This window comes from Physcomitrium patens, chromosome 3 (assembly GCF_059467195.1).
Source record: "Physcomitrium patens ecotype Gransden chromosome 3, ASM5946719v1, whole genome shotgun sequence".
NCBI classification, from domain to species: Eukaryota; Viridiplantae; Streptophyta; class Bryopsida; order Funariales; family Funariaceae; genus Physcomitrium; species Physcomitrium patens.
In genome coordinates, this window is record NC_143412.1 from 22,812,451 (window position 1) to 22,834,897 (window position 22,447).

At 39.8% G+C, this 22,447-nt stretch overlaps 3 protein-coding genes across 6 annotated transcripts; 1 reads left to right on the top strand and 2 right to left on the bottom strand.

The window, feature by feature from the left end:
• Positions 1 to 2,480: 2,480 nt before the first annotated feature.
• On the bottom strand, positions 2,481 to 7,561 carry LOC112279404 (peptidyl serine alpha-galactosyltransferase). The gene is made up of 8 exons (XM_024513805.3): positions 6,011 to 7,561; positions 5,627 to 5,797; positions 5,267 to 5,510; positions 4,920 to 5,120; positions 4,248 to 4,681; positions 3,932 to 4,096; positions 3,582 to 3,825; positions 2,481 to 3,350 (listed from the first exon to the last, which is right to left on the bottom strand). Exons 1-8 carry the CDS (start codon positions 6,388 to 6,390, stop codon positions 2,667 to 2,669), a joined length of 2,523 nt encoding a protein of 840 aa, XP_024369573.1. The 5' UTR covers positions 6,391 to 7,561; the 3' UTR covers positions 2,481 to 2,666.
• A 2,747-nt stretch (positions 7,562 to 10,308) lies between these two features.
• On the top strand, positions 10,309 to 13,149 carry LOC112280024 (uncharacterized). 4 transcript variants are annotated; one of them, XM_024514931.3, is made up of 6 exons: positions 10,309 to 10,406; positions 10,561 to 10,643; positions 11,266 to 11,452; positions 11,717 to 11,800; positions 12,252 to 12,461; positions 12,753 to 13,149. In XM_024514931.3, exons 2-6 carry the CDS (start codon positions 10,563 to 10,565, stop codon positions 12,839 to 12,841), a joined length of 651 nt encoding a protein of 216 aa, XP_024370699.1. In that variant the 5' UTR covers positions 10,309 to 10,406; positions 10,561 to 10,562; the 3' UTR covers positions 12,842 to 13,149. The 4 variants fall into 4 exon arrangements, with proteins under 4 accessions (XP_024370699.1, XP_024370698.1, XP_090105402.1 ...); XM_024514930.3 differs by having other exon boundaries at positions 10,309 to 10,402; XM_090249276.1 differs by lacking the exon at positions 11,717 to 11,800.
• A 1,310-nt stretch (positions 13,150 to 14,459) lies between these two features.
• Positions 14,460 to 17,917, bottom strand: LOC112280023 (galactan beta-1,4-galactosyltransferase GALS1). The gene is made up of 2 exons (XM_024514929.3): positions 15,393 to 17,917; positions 14,460 to 15,185 (listed from the first exon to the last, which is right to left on the bottom strand). Exons 1-2 carry the CDS (start codon positions 16,598 to 16,600, stop codon positions 14,828 to 14,830), a joined length of 1,566 nt encoding a protein of 521 aa, XP_024370697.1. The 5' UTR covers positions 16,601 to 17,917; the 3' UTR covers positions 14,460 to 14,827.
• Positions 17,918 to 22,447: the final 4,530 nt, after the last annotated feature.

Here is a 22,447-nt window from a genome sequence, read left to right on the forward strand (position 1 = left end):
CCACATCAGCCAGTTAGAAGGGACAGCTGGCCAGGAGGAAGCTGACTCACTTCGGGACGAATGAAGTCTTCGCCCTTGAAGTCTTCACCCTTGAAGTCTCTCCGGCTGCTCGATACTTCGGACTTCGTGGTCATAGGCCTGGACGCACCCACCCATACCGGGTGAGGGAACAACGTTCCCCAAACGTACATCTCACGCATGTCAAGTCGACACGTGTGCTACGTAGGCAACGAATCGCATCAGTTGTCGGTGGCCATATCATTCATCCATTAATTCATTCATCCATTTTATTTCATGTGTTGCTTTCATTTTTTGAGCCTGGATTTTTTTTTCTTCTGATTATTACTATTATTATTATTATTATTTAAATCAGAAATTTTTTACTTATCCATTTGGAAACTCTTTCTTTATTCTTTTTTTTTCATTTATTTCATTTTTTGTGAATTTTCTACTTGAGGATACATCATGTACTTGGTTGTCAAGGGTCAACTTTTTATTTATTGTGTTTTTTAAATATCTTACTTGGCGTGCAACAATACAGAAGGTATGTGATAAATTATGTTAAGAATCCAAAAAAATATGTAACTTAAATCAGAATTTGATTCTTTTTACCTTCTTATCTTTTTTCCTGTCTTCATTTTATTATATATTTGTTATATGTTTATTTTTCGCAATTAAAATCTTAATAGTAGCAACTTAGGTTAAAAGATTTAAACTATAATCTTATTCTACCAATCCAATCATGTTAATCATTTCACTTTATTGAATAATGAGTTTGAACATTATGTTTATACAATATAAAAAACAATTGTGGTCTAACCTATAGTCCAATTTAAATTTAGGTGTGTATTATATTGGATGATGTTATTTACTATCATTTAGAAAAATCAATGATATATTTAATTGATTATGATTTTTTTAAGTATTTTAAATATTTTAAAACAACCAGCTGATGTTTGAAAATATATTGTTTGTAGAAGCGAATATAGATAAATGGATTTTTGGTGAACTTTTAATTTTAATTACCAAAAATAAAATAAAATTTTAAAGTAAGAAGATACCACCTAATATGTATATGTATATATATTTATGCATATTCTTTATCATATTAAATTGCATAAAAACTAAAACTATTCACAATATATATATATATATATATATATATATATATTTGGTACATTTAAATTTTTATTCAGATCAATAATGCCATAAACATACTGATGTTATATATAATTTAATTAATACTATTCCACAATAAGTTTGGTTACATATTATTACAAAAATTATATGCAAATATATACGTATATTTTAAATTAACAATTCAGAAAACTAAAAACTTATAAATCAGTCCTCAAAAACTAAATAAAAGCAGTCTTTTTTAGAAATATTACCAAATTTAAGCATCTTTTGTTGATAAAAGTATTGCACAAACTAAAAAATAATAAAAATTCAATATTTATAAATCACAATTGACTAATGAGTATTTTATGAAATTCCACAAAATTATTTTAAATATTAATACTGAAATTATAAATTTAAGTAAAACATTGAACTTGAGTTTAATATTGTGGAATCTTATTACTTTGTTTCACAATTCATTGTACTTGGCATTATCATCATCTTACACTTCAGCATCTATATAGATGTAAAGATTTATGGTATAGCTTCGAACTTAATTTTGATATAATAGTAAGGTACACATGTATGTATATATATACATATCTATATAGATAAATATTTATATGTTTTTTTGTTGACATTATTAATTAATAATTTTCTTTTTAAGATTTGTTTTATCTATTCAAGCAGAGCCTTGGTGGCGAAAAAGTTAGTAGAACTTACTGACAGGAAAGCATCAATATTTTTATATTCTAAAATATTAAAATAAGTAAAAGACCTACTTTAATTCTTTAAATTAACACATATCTTTATATAAAGTTCCTTAATCATTATGTTAAAATTTTCTAAGTTTCATTTCATCTTACTTTTACTTAAAATAATGCATATAATCTAGCACCCATTATTCATTTAACAGATAGATGCTAACATATTCCTCATTCAAAAAAGTTATGCCAATTAAAAAAAATTATTCTGATTTATTTTAAATTACTCTTACGATTACTTTTTATCTTTAACTTCTCTCCTTTATCAATTTTTTTTCTCTATTTTGATATGTATCATTTGTTACATGTCACATGGATCACTCTAAAACCTTATTCTCATCCATTTTTCTCATGAGATCCCAAGCATCTCTAAAAAAACAAATACAATACAAACATCAGGATTTTCCCAAAAAAATGGCAGCACAATATACCGACAAACAAAACTCACAACTTTACGTTCTCTGTGCTCAGAAACCAATATTCAATCTGGATGCTCAACACCCACTAAATCTATCAACCACAAAATCATAGTATTCAATCCATGTAAGAAATAAAGAAAAGAATCTCACTTGAGAAAGAAACAATGAAGAAACAAAGGACACAACCAAACGCTTTTATGGCCAAAATTTCACTATTCCTATGTCAACTGAAACATTCACTAAGAGTTCGAATAAAATGTCGACAAAAAAAAATGATTTTGTTGCAGCTCTCACGAACTCTTCAAAGCAAGAAATGAGGGAGGAGTTGGGCATTGATTTTGAGGAGGCAGAAGTGGGCGTAGATCTAAGCATTCAAGTCTCCAGAAATGAGAGTGATGGCCTCACCTGGTAAGCTCAACCTGGAGTGAGATCTGGCCCTTCGGTGAGACGACGACGACGACGACCTAGGTTTTCTGTGCCGTTGCGGAGCAGATTTGCTTCTAGAAAACAAACTCGACACAACCAGCAAGAAGCAGCTCACCAACAGCGTCCACAACGCCACCTTCCCAAGACTGAGACTCACAACTGCAACAGTATCGGCAGGCCTGGTTGACAGAGCTCTAGAATGCCGTGAATCTTCTCTTTCAGTCTGCACATAAGACAGATTGATGGGATGCTGCTGTTGTGTCTTGGATATTTTTTCCAGTGGCTTCTCCTCCTCCTCCTCTTGCACTGGCGGCACTCGGCAGCCCCGCTTGAGGTGGTGCAAGTGGAGTGCTTCGTTGAGAGTCCGGATGCATTCAATGCTAATGTTGTCCCGGGCGAATTCTCGGGTGGTGAGAGTCTTCGGTAGCGTGGACTGATCTGGAGGTTCTGGAAACTGTTGCCAGCAGTTGTTGGTCATGTCGTGGTCTCGCCACTCTGCCTTGTCGAAGTGCCAGTCTCCAACGCTGAACTTTAGACCGTAGTGAAGCAGGCGCGGGGGTGTGTTGGGCTCGTAGCCCGGGTACATCATGATGTCGCCACGTCGCTTGTGCTTCAGGTTGATCTGGCAAAAGAAGGGATCGTCAGTCATTGCAGAAGCTTGATCAAGTTTGGTGAAGAACTTGAGGAACTCGTAAGACCGGTGCTGTGTGTGTAGTAGAGAAGCCACAAAACCACATGGAGAGATGGAACTCATCCTTTGACGTGTTGGCTGTCAGTCCAACAAAGCCGACCCTGCCGCTCGCAATTCGCAATCCCAAACATAGTTTAGAAAAATATGAAAAAAAACATTTACCTCAGCTGCACCAAATGAATATCCATACATCTCACTGATCCATCCCTGCTCGTACATATCTCCAGTGATGTTCGTTGCCCAATGGGCTTTATCTGCCCGCACTTCTTCTGTTTTGTGGAGCCAGAAAGGAGCCAAGCGGCGAAGATTTTCGATGTGGATAATCAAGACTCCACCTACTTTGCTGCACGCTTGTGGGTTTCTTGTGTGGAGTTGAGCGAGAATGTTGTCACAACCAATTAAATAGCTGCAAACAGAGAACCTACTTAGTACTTAATGAATCATACAAAAATGTTGCGCATTGAAGCATTGTAGACAAAGCTAGAAGTATCATGGTAAAAAGTGAGACTTACTCATATGGGGCTGCAACAACCAGGTCTTTTTCGGCGCCGTACTCCCAAGGGGTAATAGGTCCCCTCATTATCATATCTGCATCTAAAATTATGATAAACTCTGCATCTGTTTGTACATGGTTCAACCAGTGAAGCACGGCGGCTGGCTTGTTGATGGCCGGATACCTAAACAATAATGAGGGGCACATCAAATTTACATCCCACACCTTCTCAGCTCTAAATATTGTTTCCTATGTCATTAGACAAAAAACCAAGCAAATGAATTCCAAAAACCAAATGAGGGAAGTGGTATATTGTTTATGCCATGGCTTCTTACCAGTCTCCAGTAAGAGGATGAAGGCTCATTGAGGGGACGATGTGGGTGGGCGCCAGGTTCATGCCTCTATAAGTCTTGAGGTTCTCGTCTGTGCAGCTTAGCAACCGAGTGATATACCCTGGCTGCTTGCTCTGTTTGAAACTATGCACCAGTCCAACTGTTTGCCAATCAAAATATGGAGTGCATTCTGCGGAGAAAAGTGTGTGAATGCGAGGATAATATAGAATCTTTGCAGGTTGTTGTTCTTCTTGCGGTAGTTTATGAGCTTCCTGGTGTGCATTCTCCATCAAAAACTTGACATAGTCCGTTTCCTCAATTTTGGGACATCCATGAGTCTCATGGTGGATAACAAGTCCTTCGTTGATCGTATTGATGCACTCTATACTTAAGAGATCGGCTCTCAGCTGATTGCGATCAAGTTGCTTCTTTTCAACCTGGTTAACAAAACAGACGACATGAGTGCCAATATCTTTTCTGCTATTATGTCCATCTTTATTCCTAGGATAAAAGATGTGGAAATAACTCTCAGTTTATATTCACAACGAATTTATGAATTCCCTCATTTGTTTATGAACATGATGAGTTGAATAGCGGAACTTCAGACTATCAGATTGACAGAATCTCTAGTTTTGCATTGCATTTCTTTTCAGGAATGGTATTGACAGGGTTTACCTCGTGAGGAGAAGGAGGAGCTGCAAACAGACGATTGCATTCATGAACGAGATCGTCGTCGAAATGTTGCAGCTTTGCGAATTCCCAGTCCCCGACTTTAAATGGGAGGCCGTAGTGCATCAACAAAGGCTCTACACCCGCTTGTGGTATGTAGCCTGGATAGATCATCACTACGTCATCGATTTTATGCCTTAATCCCACCTGTTAACACAAAATTCAGACTCTAAGAATTGGGAGTGAAGGTAAAATATACAACATGATCATTTACATTGCAAAAACATGCAGATCAATCTCACAAAAGAAAACGTCAATTAATCAGACTCGAATCCTTACAAAATAAGTTGTACCTCAGCAGCTCCAAACGAGTACCCATACATCTCACTAATCCAGCCTTTGCCATAAATGTCGCCAGTAATGTTAGTTGCCCAGTGGTCACGATCATTCCGCACATCTTCGGTTTTTGAGAGCCAGAGTGGAGCAAACTTGCGCAAATCTTCGATGTGCATCATGATAAATCCTCCGACTTTGTCACACAGATATGGATGCTTTGTGTGCAGCTTAGCAAGTTCATTGTCACATCCTATCAGATACCTGGAGTGATTATGCATCTTTAGCTATGGGTAGTGGTAAAATTCCCTTGAAGAACACCAACCCATTTATAAGAAAAACATTCATAAAAGCAGAATAGTTTTGCAGGGGCCTCTTACCCATATCGAGCTGCAACAGGTTTCCCTATTTCAGCGCCGAGAGCCCATGGTGTTATGGGGTGACGGATGATTTGGTCTGCGTCCAGAATGAGTACCCAATCAACATTTTGGGCATCTTTGTTGTTGTTCAGCCAGTGAACCACACCTGCAGGTTTATTAATCGCTGGATACCTGTTAAAACATCCATGACAAATAAATGCATCAAACCACACCTGATTAACATACCTCACTGACTGTCGAAGATAGAAGATGGAGCATATTGACATCCTATCGTGCACGTGCTTCCATTAGACTTCGAATGTACCAGATCGGCTAAGGCACGTGATGCAGCATAACAATAGAGAATCAAAAAGAATTATGCTGACAAGTAGGGACTAAACACACCAGTCTCCAGTAACAGGGTGCTTGCTCATGGAAGGAACTTTGTGGGTGGGGGCCAAGTCCATCCCACGGTAACTCTCCAGCTTCTCGTCGGTGCAGCTGAGCAGACGAGTCACAGAACCCGGCTGTCCACTTTTCTTGAAGCTGTGTATCATGCCCACTGTCTGCCAGTCGAAGTATACATGACACTCCACGGAGAACAGGGTGTGCATACGCCAGGGGCTCTTCAGAGTACCATCACTGAATGTCTGCACATTCGGAAACTCCTTCGAAATGACCTTGGCTGTGGTCACAGAGGTAAGAGAGCCGAGCATCCATGCAGTCAACGCACTCCACACGAAGATGCGCTCCAGGAGGTCGAGGTTACTCTCAACATTTGCCATGATTTATATTGGAATGGCCCCGTAGAGAACCTCAGAGACTCGACAAAAACATTTATTGGCGGTAGTTTCTCTAGCAATAGGATAACAAGTCCATATCTCTTCAAACCCTTGGTTATAGCTCGATCTCCTCATCCACTAGGGCAGTAATTTCTCGGACATTCAAACGATTAAACACGATTAATTCCTTACTACGTCCACATTGTTGGCCAGATATTCCTCTGCCTCGATTACAATGACAGGTGAAGAAACGTGGACAGCAACACTTCGTGAAGCTTCCGGGTGCAACCAAACAGAGTTACTAAACCCAAAAAAAGTTCTACTCGCTTCAAGCTCCAAATTGCTTCATTGAATTAACTAATGCGCCCTCAAAAACGCTTCGAGCTCTGAAAGTGCACCCAAAGTGCCGAAAGCTTATCTCATTTACACATTGTGAGATCCGGCTCGATGGACCCCTATACAATTATGAACAAGTATACTACGTTACGCGCTAAAGCAGATTTTCTCTCTCGGTTCGTATCCTCACGTCATGAACTGTAAACAATAATACTGCACATGTAGTAAAGACGTGGAATAAATCGCCCACACTCCACCCAAGACTTCACTAGCTACATAATAACAGCCTAACCTCTGCTCTGCCGAAACTGATCCTCTCAAGCTTCTCCCATACCCCCGACCAGTTTTCTGAACAAGCACATAAGCGCACAACTAACCCCAGCAACGCCAGCACAATTTGTTCCAGCATCAACACGCTTCCAGGATGACAGCTGAGAACAGTAGCTCGATACTCATTCCTCAACGAACCAGAAGACAGCCAACTGCAACCCACAGGAAGGGAAGCAAGCAAGCAAGTAAGCAGACAGACAGACACACACACACACACACACAACCCACAGCGAGGAAGGGGAAGAGAGGAACCGGAGAGCGTGCTCGAAACGAGAGCTGCAAGTGCAGAAACCGCCTCTCTCTGTGAGCCCTGCTGATGATCTCGAGCAGTGCAGGCCTCAACCTACTAGTGCAGAGGAAAAGGACGCAGGCATTGAATGCAGCTTTAGGAAACATCACCACCTACCTCACCCCATCCAGCTCCCATCATCCCCCAACTTCAACGCCACCATATCTTCCATCGCTTGCAGGTCTTTCTGCTTCTGCTTCTGCTGCTGCAGAGGAGGAGGAGGATGTGTTGTAGGTGTAGAAACACCATGATCTTCATGGATCAGAGCTGAGCTTGCAGTTGCCAAGGGAGCCATGCTTCCCCACATCAAGCCATGCCAAGTCAAGCTAGTGGTGAAGGAAGCTGCAGAATTCCTCAACATTCAGGGGAATTCTCCACTCTTTCTTCTGTTTCTTTTCATCTTTTTGTACTATTTCCACCAAGTTTAGTTGCATTCATTCTCCAGGTGGACTAGAAGTGAACCATTATTACTTCTCATTTGTAGTGTGTGTGTGTGTGTGTATATGTTTACATTAAGATGGGTTTCATGTGAAAAAGAGAAATAATGACAAAATCAATAGAGGATGAATGCATGTCTCCCCACTGGTCAAAGTTTTTTTTTTTTTTTTTTTTTTTTCTTCTTCTTCTTCTTCTTCTTCTGTGAATAATTTTTTTGTGATTAAAGTGCTGGTTGGAGTTTTAAGGAGATGCCTCTTAATCAAAAAAGTCATCGGAGCTTGTGAATACTATTTTCATGCCCGACAACACAAGATTTCATGTCAGTATGAACTTGTATATACACATGCACAGACCTGTGTTATTGAATATTGAAGGTTGTTTTATCATATTTTGTTACAATACATACAATGTTTTGACTAAATATTGTAATATTTAAAACTGATCCTAATGTATAATGATACTGTGTAGTGGTTTGATATTCAAAATACAAAATATGGAGACTTGGGACCTTGCCTATAGAATTGGTGATTAGCAATGTTTGATTTGACACATGTCATTTTTCCCCCAAATCTTCAGCTTTGAGATTTCAAGTACTTTATTGTTTTGAAAGTTGATACACTTCTACCATTCCTCATGAAGACATGACAAGCATGCTTTCTTGGAATAGAGTATAAGAGTGAATTTACAATTTATTTCATGAAATATAATTTAAAAATTACATTCTAAAACTAGTACAAAAATAAATAAGAATAAATTAATGTAGCATCTTGTGTGATAGAAACTTAAAAGGTTTATCATAAAGAATCATATAATAGCAAAAGATTTGCAAAAACTGGTTAATATGTTATCATCTTGTTGTCTAATTCATATGTTGTCCAAGGCATCAATATATTGCATTAAAATAGGTCATGTATCAGTTATTGTTATTATTATTATTATTATTGTTATACTGAGTATAAAGTTCTTAGCATTGGATTTATGGATTTATGAATTTGTTAGAATTTAGTCATCTCTAAGATAAGTAGTTTCTCACATTTCAAAAGACACAACACTCTCTTTTCAATAATAAAACCCTAATTTCCTCTCCACCACTTTTGGGTGTTGTATTTATGTTTTTTTCTTTCTAAAAAGTGCATACAAAAACTAGGTTTTTCAAATTCTGATGGGCTTGATCCTCTGAAATTAGGGGAGAGCATTTTTCACTTGGAGTCTGTTTTCTAAAGAAGTATTTATGACATCCTTATTTAGGATTGTTTGAGAGGTGCACCTATTATACTAATTACATACTTTAGATATGATTGCACAATCAGCAAAAAAATTATATAAAATTATAAACACTACAAAAGCCTTTAGGTCAAATTTAATTTCTGCAATATATGACTTTTATTTTATTTTTAAATCAATATATTTTTGGATTTGTGCATTTTTATAGTATTTTTTCAAGGCTTTGTTTACATGTTATGAGATGAAGAAGAATAAGTGGCTTGAGTAATACTATAGAGGTATATCAAATTGAAATCAACCATGAGTGATTTTTTAGACACAAATATTAGATATAGTACATAAAATTATGAATGATATTTGGTACATGAATTTATGATTTTAACATCAATTGAGTTAATGATAGACTTTTTGCATATATATGATAAAATTTAATGAGTAGTTGCAATGCAATTTCTTTACATGTAGTAATATTTTATTTATTTTTATATCTATGTAATTCCAACTTATCATGTGAATTCGTAACTATATTTTTAAAAACATATGTGGTTTTTTCATTGCATTTTTAGATCTCAGTTGATCAATACCAGCATTGCAAGTTCATTGATTTTTGTATCACTACACAAAAAAGACGACACATAAAAACATAATACAACAGCATTAAATAGGTAACAAATAATGTGAACTCTTCCATATCCTCGAACACATCGATTATTCTGAGGTTTTAAAACATTGTAACAATACAACTAATATTCATAGCTAGTCTCAATAAAAGTAATACAGTAATTCAAATCACCACCGCCACCACCACCATCTTCATCATCATTATTATTGTTATTATTACTTCCATTACATACAATGACCTAAAGGCTTAATAAATGATATAGATTTCCTCTTAAACCCTTTTATTTATATATATTGTTAAAATTTTATTTTTCGTGACCTTACGAACACGGTAAAGCGTCATCCCAGTCTTCCGCCGATAACGAAAGTAGCCTATAGAATCTACATTTTCGTCTGAATACCAACATGTTCATTAGACCCCACCATACCGTAGATTTATAATGGACGACACGTGGCACAAATCCAAGGCCACAAATTTGGCAGGTGGATCTTCAAGTCGCGGGCTCCACGATAGCTCTGGAATCCCTGGAATCTTCCCGACTGCATTCGATCCGGGACACCAAATTCGATTCCTGTGGTTTGCTCAGCTCAGGGTTGGATGACCCAAATTCCGTTGTGGGCTCTGTTGGGTGCGATGGACCTTCGCATTCGTAACGCCCACATGGTTGTTTATTGATGTTTTCCTTAAATCTGTGTGTGTGTGGTTCGGAGGAGGTGAACAAGCTTGAGAATTGAGCTGGTTTAGTAATTTGGACATTCGAGGGGAGAAATTTGCTGGTGGGTATGATTTTTATTTTATTCTTTTATTCTTTGTTTTATTACATATGTATATATATTGCTTCGGTGTTGGAGATGAGGTGGGGTTTCTGGTGTTATCTGAGCTCTGCGGGTTTGTACTTGGTTTCTGATTGTGTGGTCATGCGTTGGTTTGTTAGACATGGCGACGCTGAATTTGGGGGCGATGCTGAATTTGGGGGCGATGAGCTCTATCTGCTGCAGTCGTTCTTGCATGCCCTTGGTAACCCACCAAAATTCAACTCCTCTGGTTGAGCTTTTTGAAATTCTCACCCATTTTTGATAGATCCATCGGGTCTTGTTTTTTTACGTGTAGTTCGTAACTACTATTAGCCCATCGAATGAAGTGTCTCATTCGCTGGTGAACTGACGAGGTTTTGCTGGCAACCTTAATCTGCTCATGATAATCCGTGATATTGGGGCGTTTTGTAAGGTTACTGAAGTGGTAATATTTGCGTTTTTTTCGTGAATTACATATGAAATTACAGACGATGATAGCTCATGTTTGATGTGACTAGCAAATTCTTGTGGATAATTTTCATTGAGTATACATAGGGTGTGGAGTGCAAAAGTTGCCTTGACGAGGGCGAGGAATGGATCTAGAATTTGCAAGGCGTTGTAGTGTTTAGGTCAAAGTTAACAACCACGTACAGATTGATGAGAATAGTCGCAACACGAGAGAAAGTATGCAAAGCTACAACTCTTGCACAGGTGAATGCAAACAGTGAAACGTGAAGCTGAATTGGTCACTCTGGACTTTGAATTGGGTACAACAGTCTGCTAGTCCAAGAAGCATGTGAAGAATAACGGGTCTTGTTGTGTAAATAATTGGATGGTGTGAGTAGGCTAGCCCTTCTTTGGGTGGAACAAGCCAGTCATTTTGTCGAATCAACAAGCAATACCTGAGCGCAAAGACGGTTCCAATAAGCGGTAGGAAAGTCTGCAGACTATCTGCAATCCCACAGGCTTCATCAGCAGTTGAAAGAGAAGCAAAGAAGTCATCTGACGATAGCCTGGAAGCTGCTGTTAAAGGTTTGTGCCACTTGATGATTCAAAGGCTCACTAACAATGCTTACTTTATCCTGTAATTCCCACGTGTGTCAAACCATCTTCAAAAGCAGAATGCAAACCGCAGTTTGTTATTGATAATGCCAATCGTCAGACACTTGTCGGTGTGATATTAGCAAAATGTAGAGATTTAAGAAGTATGCCATGTAACCTAGCAGCTTGCTGCAATGCTAATTGCGTCCATCGCGTAAAGTTCTAATAGAAGCGTGAATGCTTGTGTGACATCAGCAATTGAATTCACGGGCGTGCATCACGTAGGTTTGCTCTGTGAGAGCGTTGAGAAATCACTTGAATTTTATTGTGGCTTACTGGGTATGTTTCTCTCATGTTTGGCACCCGATCTCACGGAAATCATTCTATTCATGTCTCTCTCCACTAGTAGAATGCTTTCAATGTTTCCGCAGTTCCCAATCTCCTGCTTTTAAATGAAAATTTCTTACTTTTTTTAGAATATTTTTAGAAATTGTTATCAGGAAATAGCTTCCATATGAGAAGAATAGTCTTGGCCATTCAAATAGCAGACCTCAAAGGCACGTTGTGATGGATAATATTCTCACCTGTTAACTTGTTTTCTTTTCATCTTACCTGAGAGTTCAGATACGCTTGCATCACGTTCTACTTTTTACCTTTTAATTTGTTTTCCTCTAAAAAATCAAGTTTCTCTTGGCTGTATGCTTACAAGACAGCTTTGTTATTACTTGTCTTATGTTACTGCTGCTTACCAGAGTTTTAATCGGTGGTACCTTTCTTCTTTTCGAAACAGGTCTTGAAATTAACCCAAATCGACCTAATGACAAGCTCCCTTATGGGGGTGTCTGGTTAAATGTTGGGTCACCGTCTCAAATGATACACTTGATGGAGTTGCCCAATCCAGATCCCAAAGAAGGTCGCCCAAAACATGGTGGGCGGGATCGCCATGCATGTGTCTCGGTTAAGGATGTTATGAAAATAAAGGAAGTATTTGATAGAGCTGGTATGCTCAAACCTGATCTCTACCTCTTTTTATATTGCACCACCGCTGCCTTTTTATTCTTTGTTTTGCGCCATCGCAGCATTATTAAGAAGTTTACAAATAAGGTGCAGGTCCATACTAGTGTCTAAGTCGTACTCTCCTAAGTCGAACTTGCTAATCCGCACATACATCTTCTTGAAATGATTCCTGTCCAGGTTGTTTTGCAAATCTATGTTCTCTTATGGTATTAGTACTGAAATCCTGTTCTGTATTTAGAAGACTAGTCACAAACTTTTAAACTATTATGTGCAGGTGTTACTTACACGTTCAGCCAGTCTGGACGACCAGCCCTCTTTGCAAGGGACCCTGACGGCAATGCTCTGGAGTTTTCTCAGATGTAATATGTTTTGTGGCAGATGAAAAACATTCATGGTTAAGATCCACTGTATCTTCTAGGTCTCCTATCGCAGAAGTACTTAGCACTGCCCTTCTATTATCAAACATTAATGTTACAACCATATGACCATTTTAATATTATTTGTACAGACATGATACTTGTAATGTATAGGTTGTCAATCCAGTCGGGGTGTTCCTGCAGTTGAAGCTTAGGAGCACATTATTTAACTCTAATCGATGACACAATTCAGATTTTAAATAGTAAAAAGCGAGATGGGGCTTGCATGTTCTGGACTCGCATCTTTCAGCGCTCCTTTTTGAGTTGCTCCTTGACTTATTAAGCTAACTTGTCTTGTGTTTCTCAGTTTCGAAATTCTGAAATGTACGTATTATTGCTGTATGAGTTGTGAACAGCAAATATTTCTCTGAGTTTTAGGGTTTCGAGCAATCTCCACCAGTAGCAGTGCAAGGGCAATTTTTCCCGAGTTGATTCATTTCAAGAAAGCCACAACGGTGGTTTATCGGTAATCTGCAACAAATCATGAAATGCTTTGTACATCTTTGTGTGTGTGGAGAACGACGAAAACTATTTAATCTGTTAGACTTCTGAATGGAGTAACGAAAAGGTTCCTCTGAAATCCCCCATCAACGAAGTTCTTCGACCTCGACGTCACACTTCCGCCTCCATTCAACGAAGGATGTGGTCTGAGGGGTGAAGATGATGCTGCCCCACAACCTGACGGTTGTTGAAACCCACTCCAGCTTTAGCTTTGTGGTCATTACTCTCCATTCTGAATCCTGCTTGATACCACTCCTGTGTTGTTCACTCGTAACCCTCAGCTGTTCATCTTCTCAGTCTTTATCCTGCCTTCACGCCATTTTCTTGTGAAAGATGGCTGCTGGTGTCGCAGAGTCTCGTTGTGGCTCCTGACTGCTTTCACTGCAGCCACATTTTCAGTGCCCACCTGCTGAGATCATCTCTGTGAAGTCTTCTAGAGCGCCATTCTCTTCTCCAGCAAGTCTCAGATCTTGAGCTCCGCCCAGAATGACCGCAGCGTGCCGTATGTGCAAGGGTGGAACCCCATCGGCATGACTAAGTTTGAAGCTTACTTCGATACCCTCAGTGTCGCCTCAAGAAGCAATTTAACTCACAGTCGGTCATTCCTGAGCAGTGCTGGTGTTTGAGAACAGAACTACAACGAAGTGATCCGTGAGAACTACTCGTTCTCTAGCTACTCCGACGGCCAGTACTGGACGATGTGGAAGCCACGGCTCGTGTTCGGATGCCAGGACGCCGCCCAGGGCGTTGAGGGTGATCGAGGAGTGCAAGAAGACATTCCTCTGGTGTCATGTACGCGTGTGGGACTTCGACAACATGAAGCAGGTGCAGATTTGCGGATTCTTGGTTGCCAGACCCAACCAAACAAATCGTCGAATCCATCTCACTGTTGACATCAGAAGTTGATCGTTGTATGATTGGCATGTAGAGTCGGAGTTGATCCAGATTAGCATTACTTTAAATGTGACCTGCTCAAATGTTGCACTCGTAGTCGTGTATCTACAATCTACAATATCATAATATCATGGGTGTGAATGCTCTGGCATTTGAGAATTGACACTGTGTAAGAAATATCCTTGTTATGAAGAATATTCTTGCTTACAAATAAATCTAATGCCTGTTTGTTGCTTTCTGAATTTGGCGTACGCTTCGAGCATGAGCGTGCTGTCAGTGGCACTCGAGGAATATGTAGCACGTAACAAAGACGGCTTTGGTTTTTCCGTGTTTGCAGCCTGCGCGACCATGTTTGCTACAGTTTTGCACCAGTCAGATCCCCTGCAATTCGTATTTACAATCTAAATGAGGATTGCCTGAGCAAAAAGAATCGAGATTTCTTGTTTGATGCCTCTGCCGAAGCTGCCTGCCGTTCTAACTGACATTCTCACTGCTGCTGAGAAGGAGATGATCCGTTGTTTGCATGCCTCTCCTGGCATTATACAATGAATGGTTGTGTCCCAACAGTGTTAAGCTCGTACAACTTCACATCCTTCGCCATTTTTGCTATTGTCTCCTCCAGTCTATGGTAGTGATTGTCGTGTGTCTGCAAGGCTGTTTTGTTTCCCGCATCGACGAATTTTTTGCAGACTTCCCCTCTCTTATTAATGGTGCCGTGGTAATGGTAGTAGCGAATCTTGTCACCTTTCGGGTAGAGGTTCTGCCCTTTGAGCATGTTCATCGACATATGAATTCCGGCTGCCTCAGCGTGGCGAGCTTGCACAGCGTATTTGCGGTCGTAACGTAGTCCTGGCTTCAAAACCTTCCGGTAGACTAGTTTCTCAAATCCCCACGAACTGCACGCAAAAACGAAACATGACACAGCAAATTATCACCGGTTCGGCTACGTCAGGCTTGAATCCTGCGCGTGCGTTCCTGGATTCCTAAAAACCCTAAAACATTGCCAAGTCCCACTAGCCTAAGGCGACTAACAGTCCTTTCGTCTGAGTAGTCTGCTACAATCAAAGACCACAAGAACTTGAAGGAAGTGTAGGTTTTTATACCTTTTGAGGTCACCTCGAGTAGCGTTATCAGCGACACAAATATCCTTCGCCATTGGAACTTGTTCGATTGTAATCTGGGTAATGTTGGGATTTTCGTTGAGCACCTGCGACAGAGTCGTTGTGGGTTCGACATACATGTACTCATCAACATCGAAGAAGAATGTCCAGTTCGCCATAAATCGAGACCGAAAGAGGCAGTCATTCACAATCAAGAACTGGTTGTGGTAGTAGCCGTCGTAAATCTCCTGCTGCCTGATGTTCTGCAAGGTCACTTTCCCTTGCTTGATCCAAGGCTCCAGCACCTTGCGCACATCTTCGTGGAAGCCGCCAGAGTCGTGAAGGATAAAATGTGCCTTGTCTCCGAAGAATCTCGCATGATACGCCATCCATTCACGCATTCTTTGAGGGCTAATGTTGCCGTAGACAGAAGATCCACAATATACATAATCGTAAGGAAAGTTTTGAGGGTTGAAAATGCTCCCATTGTACTCCCCTTTCGATTCCGAGAGAACCTTTATTCTTTCCGGCTGCCTATATTGATCACCGTAACTTGCAAGCAGGATTAGCTCGCCATCCTCTCCATCTACTCCCACATCCTTCGCAAAATTACAAGTGATCACCACAACAGTATACAGCTTCCCATAGCCCCAGTCAGGCAAAACCTTGTGAGAGCGACCCTGCACCACCTCGCCCGTAGAATTTGACACCCACTCGCAAGCATACGGTGGATTATGATGGGTTTCGAGAGACTTCGATGCAAGGCCAACTATGGAAAATACTCGCGGGCCTCCTCGATAGGCACTCATCTCGATGTACAAGTGCGTTGCCAACCCATGCGGCTTGAAGAGCCGCAATTCTCCATGAGTTAAATCTATAGAGGAAGTGTTGATCTTCTCATGGAACAAGGCCTCCGAGATGAGTTGAGGAGGATGTGAGACTTCCGGCTTCCCTAGCTTTTCCAGTTTCGCCATTACTGCGCACCAGACCTTCGGGTCGAAGCCGAGTAGAGGTGAGAACTGGGCAACAACAAGGCAGAGGCCGATTGCCAAAACCATGGTGTAGATTACATTCACTCGAATATCCGGGAATGCCCTCATGTGGAACTTAATGGCTGTGTGGCATCTAAGCTCCTTGGACCGCACTTTGTCCTTCACTCTACCCGTTTCGTTCTCCACCTTGATGACAGTTTGATGCTTCTCCATCTTCATGGTATCCTATGCTTCCATATGAAGCTCACGGAAAAAGAAAAAAAAGATGGTCGTCGATCGTTTCAAAACTAAGAGAAGAGCTGCGAGCTGCCAACAGCTGATGAAGCTGTAAATGGTCGCCAGCTACTGAATATCACGAGGTTGTAGTTCAAATCGATCCGTTTCTGAGTCACAGTCGAAGAACGACTAAGCTCAAAAACTAACAGAAATGACGCAAATCTTCTCATATGCGATACTCAACATCAGTTCATCTAACGTGCATGTGAGACGGTCTGCTCTATCTCGAATCGTCACATTTCTTCTACACACTCATGTCATTACACTGACGCAGCTCCTGATGCCGTTTCAAGTCTAATCACTGTCCGAGGCACGAGTTTTAATCCACGCACTCAGAACCGTATAAAACTACAGCATGCTCCCCCGCAAACAACACCCAACTAATCTAACACACATTACATAAAAATAAGGAAATCCTTTGCGCGTACATCAGCTTGGAGCTCAAATCAGACCTGCATTCGACGAACAGAAGCTGATAACTAAAGTATACGGAGCGGGCAGACTGAAGCAGACTAGTAACCACCTTTGTGCTGTCGGAGAGCGAGAGCTGATGGAGAAACGGTTCAAAACAAGTGGCAGCTGGGTTAAAACCAGCTCGCATTCGGAGGGCATAGCACACCTGCGATATCAGTCCACCTGGTTTCCGCTGTCCGCCCATTCCATCGCCTGCTTTACCAGTTGCACAGTCACGCGGAACTCTGACAAAGCACAAGACTCACGCTAAATCAGCTCTCCCCGGTCGACGCTCTCTATCCTCGACCGGTCCTAGGTCAGTGATCCCACTGCTCACCGCGGCAGTTGCAAATCTGCGCCCTCCCCGTGCCATTTATCGTCACGTGACGGCATCGTGTAGGGAGAGGGATCGTTAGCAACGAACTAGAAAACTTGCCGATGTCACAGGTCACTGTCGATGGTGTTTTCTATTTTGTACACAACTTTACCTATATATACATATATATTTGCATATGCTGAAACTGGGTTATAGACTTCGCGGATTCACACACACTCTGCTTTCGAGGATTCTTGTTGGAGAATCTGTGTCCACATGAAGGTCCGTAATTTCACCGGACCTCGCGTGAAGAAGCGAATTGTTATGCACAGAATCCGTGTCGCTATTTCTCGGAACTGGCATCCTAGTTGATGAAACGCCGACTGGTGGAAAGTTCGTTGCAGCGACCCCGGTCCGTAGCCGACGCGTCGACGATGCTCGTGTCCCGATAGCGTCTAACTCAATCCACGGCGAACAACAGGAGTTGGTACTAATAACTAGCAAATTCGGTACAATACTTACAGAGTTGGTGTTATATTTGAGGTGAGCTATGTATGAAAACAATTTGCAACGACATAGAAAATTTGATGGACAAATTAATTCATTCACAGGAACAGAATCTGAATTGAAATTCATAATTATCCGTTACGAGTTTAAGTATCGAACAGACAACCAAATTAACACTTCCAAGAAAATGCTCTTTTTTTTTTTTTTAGTATTTTGAGAATTGAAGTAATACTTCAATTTTGTGGGAGAACTAGATTGACGAAGACGCGTAATGTAGGAACAGCAACTGTCAAATGACACAGGGTGATCTTGTAACGTGATTGCTTAGCACAACAATAAAGTGATGATCATTGTTGGTAATGTTGATGATGTGCGCATTACGTGTGGGGGTGTGAAGCTCCCACAGTGCGGTTATTTGAATGGATGGTTTTCTGAAGCCCCACTAAATAACACCGTGCAATTATCGATAAAACACCGTTCTGATTTGTCCTTCAGGTTGACGACACACACGATTTTCTGTTTGCTTTCATCTATTTATTTATTTATTTTTCGTCATGGATCGTGTCAACAAGATCCAACGGATTCCTGCTCGACAGATTCAATCATTGACCGGATTGCCAACCTGCCTGCCTGCCCACCAGCCCAGATGGTGAAGGGCGATGGGGCATTTCTAAATTGCACACGAGGTCAGTCGATGTCCTGACATACCTAACTGGCGACGAAGCGCGTTTCCAGTCTGTCTGTCTCCCTCCAGACCCGTCCCCCTAATTCCATCGCTGGAGCTCGTCCGCGAAGTCGTCCAGACAGCTGCTAACGCCGTGGCGGACGTAGACCTACGCTGGCGACAGCTGCTGCGAGAGAGAAACAGTGCGAGTGGAGTGGAGTGGGTGCAGGGGATGGAGTGCTCCAGCGATGGAATTAGGATTACCGTCGCAACTGGGCATGAGGCGGCGGCTCACACAGCAAACCAGGGTTGCTCGAAGGTGGTGTGCCACGGTGGCATGAGCCCCAGGGTGTTTGTGGGTGACTTGGCACGGACAGTTAATTGGCACTTGCTCATCGGGGTCGGTCCTGGGCTATTGCCACTTGGCAAGTGGTGACGTGGAATCAGGTGCCTGCTGCTTCGGGGTTGCCCAACCCCCCATACCCAACTCCTAAATCCTTTACTCTAAAACTAAAACTAAAATCCTTTAACATTATCATCCCTATATAGTATGTAATAAAAGTAAAGAAATATAAGTTTGTTACATTCTTAGACCTTGGGTGACAATAGGTTGCCTAAGGTGCAAATAGATGGATATCTATTTAGAAGGACATCCATTGTTAAAGAAATGTTTGTGATGTTTTTGCAAACTTGTATTTATAGGAAGATAGAAAAGTAAAATCTAAATAAATTTTTAAAATAAATAAATTAAACGGTGTGAGTTAAATATTCATTGCCATTCTCAAAAAGAAATAATAATATAATAGATTAAAAGTATAAGATTATTTTTTTAAAACCTTTCTTTCGTAAACTATGAATCATAGAATTAAAGAATAGCTGCCAAAAACAAACTCAATGGCATTAGAGAAGATGCAAATATATAATTGATGCTCATCCAAATAAAGAATCCATGTAAGTCCAAAGATTTTCAAATTACACACTTTAACTTGGTAGCCTATAATTCAAACAATAATATATACAATAATGCTATTGATAAGAATCAAACCATAATTCATTTACTCCTAGCAATATAAAATAACCTTTATAATAATGACCAAAAAAATAATACATATAAAAAGATGGTTTTTTAATATTTTTTAAACCTAATTTATATTATTCCATATATATATATATATATATATATATCTTAATTTTTTTTTCTAATGTGACACTAAAAGAGTTAAGACTTTTCCATTTCACTTGACACTTTTGTTTTAAATAGCTCTTTCTCAAATTTATATTTGTGTATGTATTACAATAATATGAATTACCTACTGTTGCATAAATACTTATACAAAAAAATTTATATGATATTTATTATTATTTATTTGAAGAGATTTGAGTTAATAATAAATCATCTTATTAATCTATTATTGAATTAGTGTTTACATATTAGAATAATGAGTGTATTCAAACACCAATATTTATAAGGCGCATATGGGTGTGATGATGATGGTGGTACAGCTTGCAATGGAACGACATCCACTATTCCCTATGGAATTGTACCATAATCATTCCTTCCCAGATAACTTCCCGATGCGTCATTCCAATTTGTCATTTGATAACCTCCTTGAGATGGAATCATCGTGGGTCCAACTGTTAAGTTTTGGTCATAGTGACATTCCTCCCATACTTTTGCTCGCTCAAGAGATGATGCAATGGTGGCTGATTGGGCCTCCTTTACAAACATTTTCAATTCTAGTTGGTGTAGTCCATTAACCAATATGGACAACACAAATGATTCCGGCATTTGATTATTTGGCCATTTTCGAAGTATATCCGCTACACGATCATAATATGACGGTACAGCTTCCCTTGGTACAATTCTGCTGTTCATTAGTTTTTCTCTAAGACGTTCTTCAAAACCAATTGGTCGAAAATGGGCTAAAAATGTATTTTTCAATGCCCCCCAATTGATAAATTGTCCCACAGGTTGGCGGTTATATCACTCAAACGTTGTGTCTTTCAATGTCGTTGGCAGCCATCTCAGCCAAATGTCTTCTATTCTTCCATTATTGGCTACACACACCGTCAAGAATTGAGACAAATGTTGATCTGGATCCGCACCTGGCAAACCCCGAAAAGTAGGTAATGGCGCGACACTAGTCGTTCGATCGCCCACTGCACCCATTTGAACTGCAATCGGAACTGCTGGTCCTCCGGACGTCATTAAAGATGCCGATGTTCCGCTCAATTTCTTATTAAAATAAAAACTATCTCCCGTAAAAGTCTTTTTCGAACTTCCAGGCCTTCTCGATTGACTATTATTATCCCCAAATAATTTTACTAGTTGAATATTAGGTGAAAACGACAGGTTTTGATATACTATGAATTGATCTTTATTAGCAAGTGATTTATGCCGATCTTCAAAACTAGTCTTGTTAGGATCGGACGTATTTCCAATTGAAAAGATATCCAATGGGGTACCTAATTCCTCTGTGCCTTCCTCGTTTTCGGTTAACGGCTTCGAGATGTTTACTGGACTATTAGCAGCGCTCCTTGCGAGTGCTCTTAACAATTTCTTTAACGATATGTACTTCTGAAATATTAGAGGTTGATCGTCTTCTGGGTAGGATCGAATATGCCGATAGGTATGCAACCACGACTTAATCCAACTTTGTCGATGCTTCTTTTTTAATTTACGATCTCGCTCATTACCCAACAAATTTCTTGCTTGCGATCGCTCTATTCTTTCTTTTGATTGCTTTATTCTCTTTGCTGTTAAATTCTCATTCTTAATAAGCATACTCTTTCTTCAAACACTACTAAAATCGTCTTCCATTGCCAATTTTCTCACACGTTTGGTAATTAATTCCTAACACTCAAAGCTATTATCACTCCCCAGCAGCGGCACCAAAATGTGATTGCTCGTTTTACTTATTCCGGAAGAAACCTCCCAGCATAAACCCGTATAAGGGGATTCGAACACGAGGAATGACTAGTTGCTTAAGTGTTCACGTTAAGGTCATACAATCAATTACCTCATGAATGTATCGTCTCTATTTCCAATATCTGAACACACAAGGAAATTATAATCTCCTCCTTCACCTTATCAGTCTCTTCCTTACAATAATTCAGTCATACCAATAACTGCTATTTCTACCAATATATTCACCCTCATAATCTCCAACTGTAATACTGTGCCCTCACAGCTTTCAGCACACAATTACCCTCGTTCCAATCTCTGGAATTCTTCACACAGAACTACCATTCACATTACAATGTTTTAGACAAACACAGACTCATTCTCTCTATTCTGAACTACAATCAGATTTCAGCATTCAATCTTTCTTCTTTTCAAATAATACCAAATACATTTCCATTCCATAATTCATTTCACAATATTCAGAAACTTCCAATCCTCTTATTCAAAGGAAATAACAAACAAAAGAAAAGAGGTAGCACTAAGCTTACCCCGGCTCACAACTCTCACAGTTTGGCCTTTTCTTCCCCTCTCCCATCCTCCTTATACTACCCCGAGATACCAACTCCTATACTATAGATGATAACTACTTTTTCTAACTATTCATCCATTCTACATGACTATTCATCCATTTTCCTGACTATTCATCCATTCTACCTGACTATTCATCCATTTTTTGACTATTCATCCATTTAAATACTTACACAAAAAAATTTATATGATATTTATTATTATTTATTTGAGGAGATTTGAGTTAATAATAAATCATCTTATTAATCTATTATTGAATTAGTGTTTACATATTAGAATAATGAGTGTATTCAAATACCAATATTTTACTCTGTACTCATAAAACAACACAAGACTACACAAACAAGTGCAATACAT

What these genes read in the sequence shown, in the direction of transcription:
- LOC112279404 (XM_024513805.3), bottom strand. Translation starts at nt 6,390, where the DNA reads ATGGCAAATGTTGAGAGTAACCTCGACCTCCTGGAGCGCATCTTCGTG. An exon ending in GTTGTTGCAGCCCCATATGA is followed by an intron (nt 3,826 to 3,931) that starts GTAAGTCTCACT and finishes CTCTGTTTGCAG; the next exon opens with CTATTTAATTGGTTGTGACA. An exon ending in ATTCATTTGGTGCAGCTGAG is followed by an intron (nt 3,351 to 3,581) that starts GTAAATGTTTTT and finishes TTCTTTTGCCAG; the next exon opens with ATCAACCTGAAGCACAAGCG.
- LOC112280024 (XM_024514931.3), top strand. Translation starts at nt 10,563, where the DNA reads ATGGCGACGCTGAATTTGGGGGCGATGCTGAATTTGGGGGCGATGAGC. An exon ending in CCTGGAAGCTGCTGTTAAAG is followed by an intron (nt 11,453 to 11,716) that starts GTTTGTGCCACT and finishes GTGTGACATCAG; the next exon opens with CAATTGAATTCACGGGCGTG. An exon ending in ATTTTATTGTGGCTTACTGG is followed by an intron (nt 11,801 to 12,251) that starts GTATGTTTCTCT and finishes TTTTCGAAACAG; the next exon opens with GTCTTGAAATTAACCCAAAT.
- LOC112280023 (XM_024514929.3), bottom strand. Translation starts at nt 16,600, where the DNA reads ATGAAGATGGAGAAGCATCAAACTGTCATCAAGGTGGAGAACGAAACG. An exon ending in ACTCGAGGTGACCTCAAAAG is followed by an intron (nt 15,186 to 15,392) that starts GTATAAAAACCT and finishes TTTTGCGTGCAG; the next exon opens with TTCGTGGGGATTTGAGAAAC.